Here is a 12,420-nt window from a genome sequence, read left to right as displayed (position 1 = left end):
ATGGTGTGATCTATTAGTTGGCCGTCACAGGAAGGCCGGCCAGGAACACGCTTTAGACTTGGGAATTAGAAAGCTAGTGAAGACCATTTCCTTCATATCCACATGCGCACCAACAAAACAAACACAAAAGATCATCCTCCATGTCCCTATATATACCGGTCTCCTCCAACCCTTTGAAGCATCACTGTGCAGCACGAGCGCAAGCAGTTCTTCTCTACCTGATCAAACACACTTGATTTAGTGAGAATCAACGTTCACATCCAAATGGCTTCAAAGTTTTTCCTCCTTGCCCTGTTGGCTTTGTCGGCTTCTCGTGCTCTTGCCTCTGACCCGGGTCAGCTTCAGGATTTCTGCGTCGCTGACAAGACATCTCAAGGTATGTACAATTACACATTCATACGTGCAGTGAAATGTTCCTAGTTACTTATTTGTGCCAATCCATAGTTATTAATTGCTCGAAATCTGTATATGTATATGTGCAGTTTTTGTCAATGGATTCGCATGCAAAGACCCAAAGACCGCAGTGGTAGAGGACTTCTACTTCTCTAGCCTCCACATGGTCGGGAACACGAGCAACAAGCAAGGCTCCGTTGTGACTGCAGTTAACGTGGCACAGATTGCCGGGTTGAACACTTTGGGTGTCTCATTGGCGCGTGTTGATTATGCACCTTATGGTCAAAACCCACCGCACCTTCACCCTCGTGCAACCGAGATCCTAACAGTGTTGGAAGGCTCACTCTATGTTGGTTTCGTGACTTCGAACCCTGAGAACAAGTTGTTCTCAAAAGTTTTGAACAAAGGGGACGTGTTTGTGTTTCCGCAAGGGCTGATTCACTTTCAGTTTAACATTGGAAACAACGAAGCGATAGCCATTGCGGCGCTAAGCAGCAAGAACCCCGGTGTGATCACCATAGCCAATGCGGTTTTTGGATCCAAGCAAACCATCTCAGATGATATCCTGGCCAAAGCCTTCCAGGTGGACAAGAACATCATAGACCATATCCAAGCTCAATTCTAGTTCAGCATACATCACGTGGTTTGATTCATTTGTTCCTTAATTAAGCATTTATTTTGTGTGTCTCTTTATGACATATATAGTTCTATTGTATGGTTATGTTACTCAAGTTTATATTAAAGGAACAATATTCTCTTTTGTGCTGGATATTATTTCCTTTGTCATCTCCATTTTTAAAAGTAAACAGCCTAATAAGTCGTGGGCTGACTTAACTGCAAACTAGGGAAGTGGCATTATGGTTGTGTGTTTCTTCTATTTTGTTCAAGTCACTTTGTAAACATAAAAAGGAAGTGATAATGTGCTCAATCTATTCTCCATCCAGCATTTAAGTCACTTTTTTTGTAAACATAAAAAGGAAGCTCTCAAGTGCTCAATCTATTCTTCATCAAGGATTTTTGAAATGGCGCCTAAGAGGTAAGAGGGAGAATCAAATCTTAGCCATGAGTTGATCGAGGGTGAACTCGGCTACACGGAACACTATGTATGGCAAGTTAGACATTCAAGGCTCTCTCTCAACCTCTCGCTCGTGCTTCAATTAATAAATAAGGTCTAATTAATATGCATGCAATTAGCACTATTGTTACGCTCCTTAGCGTTTTCGGATTATTAAATTTTCATTAGATGCCTGATGCACATAGACGAAGGGAGTAACATGGTTTGCAGAAGAATGTCGTTGGTCGCGCCGAACCCGGCGTAGACGCCGCTTGCCAGCACGACGCTGATCACCTGCGCGTAGTGGCATGGCATGCAAGCTGAAATTATCATAACCATGTCCACGAGTCGTTGGCATGTACTTAACCAAAGGGGATCAGGAGCTTTGCACGAGAAATTAAGGTAGCTAGCCATAGCCAGAGCAGCAACTTACTATGCCGGCGTGCATGCTGATGTCGAGGATCATGGCTCTGGGTATGGCCCTTTTGCTCTTGCGCAGTAGGTACACGGCGACGGGTTGAGTGATTCTTCCTTTCTATAATCATGCATAAAACTAGAACCAAACAAGGCATGAGTTGAGTGATTCGATGATAAACTATGAACAAAACTCAATACAAGTGATTCTGAAGAGAATTATGAACAAAACCAATACAGATGCATGGGGAGCGTGGGAGTGAAAAGTGGGGGAGGAGGAGCCGGACATGGGGCTCGAGGAGCGTGAAGATTGGTTGTAGGGTTTCACAGCTAGCGCACGCAAAATCCACCTGACGTTCCCATCGACCCCGCTGCGGTAAAACTTTCACGTACGCAAACTCGAAAGGAAACCACCTAATTCTCTCTTCATGAGCCCCACCCGTCATCTACTGAAGCAGCTGCGATTGTAAAAAGGAATTGACGGCTGACCCAGCGCCAGCAGTCAAAATAGAGCGACAGTAAAGGAATCATGCGGTCCAACAGGCTTGGCGCATGCAGTAGCTCGAGAATGGCAGGTAGGCTAGCGAGATTTATAGGTTAAATGATCAAGCTGACTGGCGGAATACAAAGGATGAGTCCAACTTGTTTTTGTGTGAGAGTTTATCCATCAGGCTCTACCTTCAGAATCGTTTATGACCCTAGCGCGGAGCCTGGCGGAGACGACGGTGGCGCAGATGGAGAGGACCATGCCTACGAGTAGGAATATGACGGGGATGATCGCCCTGTTGTAGTAGTTGATGAGAGCCTGCTACTCTTGCTGCCTGCCTTCCCATTTGCTCGCCCGGACGTAGCGCAGAACGTCGTTGGTCGCGCCGAACCCGGCGCCGACGCCGCTTGCCAGCACGACGCTGATCACCTGCGCGCAGTGGCATGCAAGATGAAATTATCATAACCATGTCCACGAGTCGTTCGCATATAGGAGTACTTAACCAAAGGGGGTCAGGAGCTTTGCACGAGAAATTAAGGTAGCTAGCCATAGCCAGAGCAGCAACTTACTATGTCGGCGTGCATGCTGATGTCGAGGATCATGGCGCTGGGTATCGCCCTTTTGCTCTTGCACAGCAGGTACATGGCGACGGGTATCTGCAGCACGCTCCCCGCCGCCCCCACGACGGCCGACGCGACCACATAACTGTACGTGCGCCATGCCAATGCCACATCAGAACTCGTCCCGTGCTTTTCAGAGGTTAGCTAGAGCTAGCGACGCAGTATGTAGTACTAGTAACACTAGTACAGTAGTACTACGCGCTGGCTTAAGCTAGAACTAGAATATACATCGGATATAGAGGAGTACATACGTGTAGCTCTGGAGCTTGTAGATGCCCTGTGTATGGTCCCAATGGATGTAGTTGGACAGAACGAAGCGCACGGACATGAGCAGGACGGCCACCATGAGCAGGCGCGCGAGGAGGCCGGCGGCGATCCACCCCGTCCGCCGTGACACGGCCATCTCGATCCTAGCTGCTGCCGATCTAGCTCCTAGCTCCTGCTCCCGATGAGAGTATAGCTAAGGTACTTGTAGCTTGGTTTGAGCCGGCCTAACTCCCAATAGAATTAGTAAGAAAATTAATACAACTAATTGAAATAGTTTATTTTTAGTAAAAACTAGTTTATTTTTATTCATAGTAAGTGCTTAATTGAACTAGTTGAGTTAATACACCTATTTTATTTTTAGTATAAAAATTAATATAACAAGTTTACTTTTTTAGTTAAAGCAATTATTCCCGCATCGACGTCGACGATGCCTATCCCGCATCCTCGTCGTCGAGTCGGCGGAGGACACCTGCGTCACCAGATGGGTCATGTCCGGGATTGGGCTCCACCGGGGTGGTACTGAGAGGCGCTACCTACCGGAGGGCGCAGGTTGGTGAGGAGTCAGCCCGTCGTTGACCCGAACCTTTTTTGGTGGCGGTCGCGTGGGCCAGTGACGATCTAGAGGCTCGAGAACCCCGCGGAGGTGGTGCGTCACCGTGTCAGTGAGGAGGACGCGCACGTCCGTCCCTACTTGTTTGCGTTGGAGCACAGATTCTTCAATACCTGGCAGGTTCTCCAGGGATCTCACTGAAGCTATGATCCTGTGATGGTTCATTCTCTGTGGGTGTCCACCGCCCGCGCCGATACCCGTCGTGCGCTAGGGTTTTAGTTGTATTAGTGATGTTATATGTATGATACTATTCGGGATGTATTAGTGATAATATTCGATGATGTACGGACGCATGAGATGATTTACTTTTGCTTATTGAATGCGTGCTAATTTGAATACTTACTTATTTTATGATTTGGTTTTGCTTATTGAAGTGTATATCTTGTGTTGCTCAAATAGGATATGTGCTTGCCCAAGTGGCCGGTCATGTTGCAGGTTACACCTTCGAGTGGCCTATGTTTTGCTGGAGTGTTGATTCATTTCCGTTCCGGCAAATTTCAGGCGCTCGATATGTCCTATTTTAGCAAAGGTCATGCCGGATTTTTCCGTGAATTTTGGCATGACTTGTGCCAGAATATGTAGGAAATATCGAGTGTCCCGGATTTGTGTATTGAGTATCCTGGTAGTTGTCTTCGATCGATTTTCAATTAATGTTTCAACTATGAACATAGGAAATGTCTGACGACGAAAAGAATTTCGGTATTTGCAAGTACCGCGAAGACGAGCGCGGCCTGTGCGATAGAATCTTCCTAGATGATGATAGGCGCTTCAACATCAAGCTGGACGAGAACTTCGAAGTGGATACAGTAAGTCACAACGGCGAGTCTTTTTTCGTAATTAAGCATGACATCTTCTTCATTTGCTTCAACTTATAATTTATTTTTTTTACTATTCTACTAGCGTACCCCCTGCCATGCAAGAGTTTTTGTCTTGGATAAGATAGGTTTCAGTCGTACTATGGAGGTAAAGAAAGTTTACTTGAAGACCGAGCATGGTTATATTTTTCACGTAAAATTATACAACGAAGACGACTACACCTATTTTGGATGCAAAACTTGGCAAGCACTATGCAAGACTTATGCATTTGAGCCTGATATGGTTATCACCTTTGATATTCGTCCGAAAGATGATATTGAAGGTAATACCGACATCTGGGTCAATGTGCAGACGCCTCCAGTTATACCATTATGTGAGTTTCTTAACCATATTTATGTCTTTGATATTGTTTATGCAAAAATAGTTGACAACTAATTTCTATTGTCAGCTTATTTCCGTTCAAGCAAACATGACCAGTGCTTGGTAGACAGGACCTACTACTGTCCCGGGGCTGAACTAAACTACGAGGAGCTAAGTCATTATGTTTCATGGCTTCAGGATCTTGATACTGTCAAGACAAATTTTCTTCCTGCACTTAGAAATGTTAGTACTGAAAACGTGCGACAAATGGTGTTTGTACTGAACTACGGTCACATCTATTTAGGAAAGATGGTAAGATTTTTACTATTTGTCCTCAGTTCATCTTTTGCATACATTATTTTTTAAGCTAAACTTCATTGCTAAGTATGTTACTATACGATGTTCTTTAACAGGGACTCCCGATGAATGTTGTGCCTGATTGGATCGAGACTAAAGGTACCAAGAATATTGTTAGCTTACGGCCAAGATATCCTACAATGCACTTTAGTGCATTCAGGATTTCTAATAGCGAGGAATGCTTAATAGTGAAAGACTGGAGCAAAATTGTGAATGATCGCAGAGAAGTACTAGGGGGCAGCAATCAAAAGCGCAACCCACGATTAGGAGACAGGTTCATCTGCATGCTCCAACTTGATGAAGGAGGAGTGTTATACATGTTTTATGTTATTTTACCCGAGAGAGAGTAGCAGGAGTGATTAGCTAGCTAAAAATGAGTTTGAAGATGATGATGTGCTACACTATGACTATGATGATTAAATAGCTAGTGTTCGTGGTAATGACTATGATGATTATTATTAGCTAGTGTTGGTGGTGATTAGATAGCTATCGCAGCTAGTGTTGGTGGTGATTAGCTAGCTAGAATGAGTTTAAAGATGATGATGTGCTACACTATGACTATGGTGATTAAATAAATACCGTTGGTGGTAATGACTATGATGATGATTAAATAGCTTGTGCTGGCGGATTAGATTCAAGTGGAGGCAACATGTGGTGCACATCGAAAGTACTGCTAGTCCAAACTAGATCAAGTTTGGATTAGTAGTATACTTTTGACATGCACCACATATTGCCTCCACTTGAACCTAAGCCACCTTCATTTGACACACTGTTATGGACATAATGATATAAACCTCATAATTGGTATTGTACCAAAATTTGTATAACGTCGTATAAATACACTAAAAATGAAAAAAAGAGTACTAGTAGCGATGGATAAGAAACACGCTACAACTAGCTAGATTAGCAGCAGCGCGGGACAGAACAAGCGTTGCCGCTATGTGTCTTAGCAGTAGCGCCTGTCGCACGCGCTACTACTAAGTAATAGCTGTAGCACCTTATTGGTAGCGCGGCTGCCCGCGCTACTAGTGGGATTTAAACCCGCGCTACTACTAGGGTTTTCCCTAGTAGTGTATAGCTCCAAGTGAGGTTATCGATAATGTTGGAGACGAAAGAGGAGATGCCTTCCGGGGCATCCCCAAGCTTAGTTGCTTGTGTCTTCCTTGAATATTACCTTGGGGTGCCTTGGGAATCCCCACCCAATCTAAGGGTCTTGCCACTCCTTATTCTCCTCATATTGATATCTCACCCAAAACTTGAAAACTTCAATCACACAAAATTTAACAAAACTTCATGAGATAGGTTAGTATGATAAAGAGCAAATCATTCGCTTAGGTACTGTCAAAGACAAGATTCATAATTTTTCTCAAACAATCCCTATTGTACCTTATTGTTTCCACAATTTATATCACTTAATATAAGCAATGGAAATAGTAAAACAAGCAAACTATGCATTGAAAATAAAATTTGAGAAAAACAGAATAGTCTGTAATGATCTGGATAATGACCATACTTATGTAAATTCAAAATTTCCTAAAAATTAGGACAACATAGAAAATTTATATATAAATCGTGTGTAAAAAAAATCAGAATTTTATCATGTTCCAGTGAATTTAAAAATTTATGTTACTGAAAGCAAAAGTTTCTGTTTTCGCACAGAAACAAGTCAACTATCATCCACACTACCACAAAAGCTTTACTTGGTACTTAATTGAAACAAAAGCTATAAAACATTATTATTACATTAGCTTAATCAAGTGAACACGCAAAAACAATAGGGTTGTATCCCAACAAGCGCTTTTCTTTAATGTCTTTTTAGCCATCCATGATGATTTCAATGATGCTCACATAAAAGTAAAGAATTGAAACACGAATAGAGCATTATGAATCACTTGGTAAGAACATTTAAGTCTAACCCACTTTCTATGCATAGGGATTTTGTGAGCAAACAATTTATGGGAATAAGAATCAACTAACCTAAGAAGGCAAAACAAGCATGATGTTAAAATTTTCAATACATAGAGAGGAAACTTGATATTATTGAGATATGTAAAAGCAAAATGTTCCTTTCTCATAATAATTTTCAATAGCATCATGAATAAATTCAACAATATAGCTATCACATAAAGCATTCTTTTCATGATTCATAAGCATATAAATTTTACTACTCTCCACATAAGCAAATTTATTATCATTCATAATAGTGGGAGCAAACACAATGAAATAACTATCATATGACACTTGATTAACATAATCAATTTGAGCATGACAAGTTTCATGGATATCATTACTCTTTTTAACATACTTTTCATCACAATAATCATCATAAGTAAGATTTTTTTATCATAGTCAATTGAAACATCTTTCAAAGTAGTGGATTCATCACTAAATAGCTAAATAGAGTCATGACCTCTCCAAATCCACTTCTACATTATTCCAGTAAGATTCAACACCCTCCAAAATAGTGGGATCATTAGTACCTGGAGTAGACACTCTTCCAAACCCATTTTCATCAATATAATCATTATAAATAGGAGGCATGCTATCATCAAAACTTGGGGGACAAAAAACATCATCTTCATCAAACATAGCATCCCCAAGTTTATGCCTTTGCATATCATTAGCATCATGGATTTCAAAGAATTCATACCAACAACATAGCAATCATGCTCATCATTCAAAGATTTTATGCCAAACATTTTATTAAATTCTTCTTCTATCAATTGAGCACAATTTTCCTTTTCATCATTTTCACGAAAGATATTATACAAATGAATAATATGAGGCAACCTCAATTTCATTTTTTGTAGTTTTCTTTTATAAACCAAAATAGTGATAAAACAAGAAACAAAAAGATTCAATTGCAAGATCTAAAGATATAATTTCGAGCACTCACCTCCCCGGCAACGGCGCCACAAAAGAGCTTGATATCTACTATGCAACATTTCTTCTTGTAGAATCGTGTTGGGCCTCCAAGCACAGAGTTTTGTAGGATAGTAGAAAATTTCCCTCAAGTGGATGACCTAAGGTATATCAACCCGTGGGAGGCGTACAATGAAGATGGACTCTCTCAAACAACCCTGCAACCAAATAACAAAGAGTCGCTTGTGTCCCCAACATACCCAATATAATGGTAAATTGTATAGGTGCACTAGTTCGGTGAAGAGATGGTGATACAAGTGTAATATGGATAGTAGATATAGGTTTTTGTAATCTGAAAATATAAAAACAGCAAGGTAACTAGTAATAAAAGTGAGCAAAAACGGTATTGCAATGCTTGAAAACAAGGCCTAGGTTTCTTCATTAGTGCAAAATCTCTCAACAATGATAACATAATTGGATCATATAACAACCCTCAATGTTCAACAAAGAATCACTCCAAAGTTTCTATCGCGGAGAACATAAGATGAAATTATTTGTAGGGTACGAAACCACCTCAAAGTTATTATTTCTAATCAATCTTTTGAGCTATTCCTATAGGTGTAGCAAATAGCCCTAGAATTCATACTAAAATAACACCATATGATACACATCAACCAACTCTGATGTCACCTAGATACTCCAATGTCACCACAAAATATCTGTGAGTTGATTATGATGTGTATCAAAAAACTTCAGATTCATAATATTCAATCCAACACAAAGAACTTCAAAGAGTACCCCAAGATTTCTATCGGAGAAAGGAATATGAAAACGCGTATCACCCCTATGCATAGATTACCCCAATGTCACCACGGGAATCCGCAAGCTGATAACTGAAACATACATCAAGTGAATCAATAGAACATCTCATAGTCAGCGAGGCAGCCGCCGGCCGTCGGCACTGTGGCATCCGACAACACCCTCCCTCCATCTCCTAGTGAGGCAGCCACCGGCGCCGCGGGATTAGGCGAGCACCAGCCCCTTCAACTCCCCGCGAGGACGTCGCCAGCGCCGTGGGATCCGGCGAGCACCCGCCCCTCCATCTCTCGGTGAGGAAGCCGTCGGTGTCGCGGGATCTAGCGCACCCGCCCTCCTGGCAAGGAAGTCGTTGGCCGCCCGCTGTTCCAGGAGACTCGGCTGCTGCTGATTCCCGCTAACGCGACCGTGACGCTCCTCCTTCCCAATACTCGCGCCGGCGCCGGAGCGCTCCTTGTTGGCCGTTGCCAGCAGGCCCAACTACTCAGTGTTCTTGGCGGCATGGAGACCTCATCACCAGCGGCGACGTGGTGGTGCTCGTGAGGTGTTTGTTGAAATACCAAGTAGAGAGAGAGTGGGAGGAGGAAGAAGAAGATTGGCGCTGACATGCGGGCCCTACCTGTAATAACGGTCAACTTAACGGTCAAAATAAATGAAGTTGTCAGCGGACCCTACCTGTAATAATAGTCAACTTAAGGGTCAAAATAAATGAAGTTGACTTTGCCGCCATGTCAGGCCTGACGAATGGGTCCGGAATGTCATAAACGTGTTTAAATCGTCTAAACCAACCATTTTTCAAAAGTGGTAGTTTTTAGTCACAAAATTATAAAATTTTGATAGTTTTTTTATCAGTTTTTAAAAAATGATAATTCTGTGGGACGGTAACACTAAGATCGTAGTTTTTTTTTTATCAAAGACTCGTCGTCTGCTCCATCACCGACAAGGATTGCTAAAGTTTCTATGTACAAAAGTGCGCGCGCCGCGGCTGCTTGCGGGAGGAGACGAGTTCACGGACGGCGGTGGCCGTTTCTACTTTCTAACAGCTTTGGTGGCCGGTGGCTCTTCCCAACGGGGAAGAGGAGCTGAGCCTGGAATAGTCTCAGCCAACGAGCTCCAATGGCAACAGCGTTGTCGATCACTAGTGCAGAACTGGGCAATAGCACCGGTTCGTAAGGCCCTTTAGTGCCGGTTCGGTAACCGGCACTAAAGTGTGGACACTAAAGGCCCCCCCTTTGGTACCGGTTCAGCACGAACCGGTGCTAAAGGGCAACCACGTGGCACGAGCCAGCTTCGTGGGCGCGTAGGACATTAGTACCGGTTGGTAACACCAACCGGTACTAAATGTTTGGGTGTGTTTTGGTTTTATTTTTATTTTTACTTTAATTTTGTGTTTTCAATTTAATTTAGTGATTGTTTTACATTATAATGAGTTGTTAAATCATTAGGTGAATGTACCGCAGATTAGTTTGACTGGATGCATGTGGATCCTAGCTAAGTCATCAAGTATATGTCATATCCATATTATATATACTTGATCACCTAATTAAGTGATCGAGGTAATATGGATATGGCATATACTTGATAACTTAGCTAGAATCCATCCAGTTGAAACTAATCTGCGGTTTCTTTCATAAATGATATAATAACTCATCATCATCATCATCATATTAATATAAAAACTCTTGCATCATATATATCATCACCAACAACAATTTTCATAGCTAGCTAAAAATCATCATATAATACTCGTCTCATTACCACTACTTAATCATCATATAGTCATTACCGCTATCTAATCACCACCAACACTAGCTTAAAGAAGAAACATTCACTTGTACCAGAAGCAAATATATCATCGAGTTCAACATGGTAATGATATTATAAGCGTTCATAACACCACAAAAGAAAATCACTCTTTGAGATTAAGTTCAGGACGAAGAACACGAACATGAGAGGACAAGTACTACAATCATGAACTAGCTAATTAATCACTCTTGCTGCTCTCTCTCAGGTAAAATAGTATAGAACATGTATAGCTTTCCTAATTCATCATATTGGAGCATGCAGATGAACCTGTCTCCTAATCGTGGGTTGCGCTTTTGATTGCTGCCCCTAGTACTTCTTTGCGATCGTTCACAATTTTGCTCCAGTCTTTTACTATTAAGCATTCCTCGCTATTAGAAATCCAGAATGCACTAAAGTGCATTGTAGGATATCTTGGCCGTAAGCTAACAATATTCATGGTAGTTTTAGTCTCGATCCAATCAGGAACAATATTCATCAGGAGTCCCTGTTGAAGAACATCGTATAGTAACATACTTAGCAATGAAGTTTAGCTTAAAAAATAATGTATGCAAAAGATGCACTGAGGAGAAATAGTAGAAATCTTACCATCTTTTCTAAATATATGTGACCGTAGTTCAGTACGAACACTATTGGTCGCACGTTTTGAGTACTAACATTTCTAAGTGCAGGAATTTTTTTTGTCTTGACAGCATCAAGATCCTCAAGCCATGAAACATAATGACTTGTCTCCTTGTAGTTTAGTTCAGCCCCGGGAGAATGGACGGTCCTGTCTACCAAGCGCCGGACATGTTTGCTTGATTGGAAATAAGCTGTCAATATAAATTGAGATATACTAATTATTCAACTGGTTCAAATAATCTCATATCGAAGACATAAATATGGTTGAGAAACTCATATAATGGTAGAACTGGAGGCGTCTGCACATCGACCCAGATGTCTCTATTACCTTCAATATCATCTTCCAGACGAATATCAAAGGTGATAACCATATCAGGCTCAAATGCATAAGCCTTGCATAGTGCTTGCCAAGTTTTGCATTCAAAATAGGTGTATGTGTCTGCATTGTATAATTTGACGTTGAAGGTATAACCATGCTCGGTCTTCAAGTAAACTCTTTTTACCTCCATAGTTTCGTTAGGACTAAAACCTATCTTATCCAAGACAAAAATTCTTGCATGGCAGGGGATACGCTAGTAGAATAGTGAAAAACTAAAATTAAAAGTTGAAGCAAATGAAGCATAAGTCATGCTTAATTACGAAAAAAGACTTGTCGTTGTGACTTACTGTATCCACTTCGAAGTTCTCATCCAGCTTGATGCTGAAGCGTCTATCATCAACTAAAAAATTTCTGCCGCATAGGCCACGCTAGTCTTTGCAGTATTCGCACATAATGAAATCATGTTCGTCGTCAGACGACATTCCTATGTTCATAGGTGAAACATTAAACACTTATTAGTTCTATTAATTCAACTAATTTTGTTAAATCAACTAGTTCAACTAATTAATTGAACTAATTCAACTAAGCACTTACGAAAAATATACCTAAATAAAGTAGCTC

At 41.5% G+C, this 12,420-nt stretch overlaps 1 protein-coding gene across 1 annotated transcript; it reads left to right on the top strand.

Moving 5' to 3' along the window:
* The first annotated feature begins 264 nt into the window (after positions 1-264).
* On the top strand, positions 265-1,018 carry LOC123083951 (putative germin-like protein 2-1). The gene is made up of 2 exons (XM_044505820.1): positions 265-376; positions 483-1,018. The coding sequence occupies exons 1-2, from the start codon at positions 265-267 to the stop codon at positions 1,016-1,018; spliced, it is 648 nt and encodes a 215-aa protein (XP_044361755.1).
* Positions 1,019-12,420: the final 11,402 nt, after the last annotated feature.

The sequence above is a fragment of the Triticum aestivum genome, chromosome 1A (genome assembly GCF_018294505.1).
Source record: "Triticum aestivum cultivar Chinese Spring chromosome 1A, IWGSC CS RefSeq v2.1, whole genome shotgun sequence".
NCBI lineage: Eukaryota > Viridiplantae > Streptophyta > Magnoliopsida > Poales > Poaceae > Triticum > Triticum aestivum.
The sequence above is the reverse complement of the archived record's forward strand: the minus strand, read 5'-3'. Positions and strand labels throughout refer to the sequence as shown.

What these genes read in the sequence shown, in the direction of transcription:
- LOC123083951 (XM_044505820.1), top strand. Translation starts at nt 265, where the DNA reads ATGGCTTCAAAGTTTTTCCTCCTTGCCCTGTTGGCTTTGTCGGCTTCT. An exon ending in CGCTGACAAGACATCTCAAG is followed by an intron (nt 377 to 482) that starts GTATGTACAATT and finishes GTATATGTGCAG; the next exon opens with TTTTTGTCAATGGATTCGCA.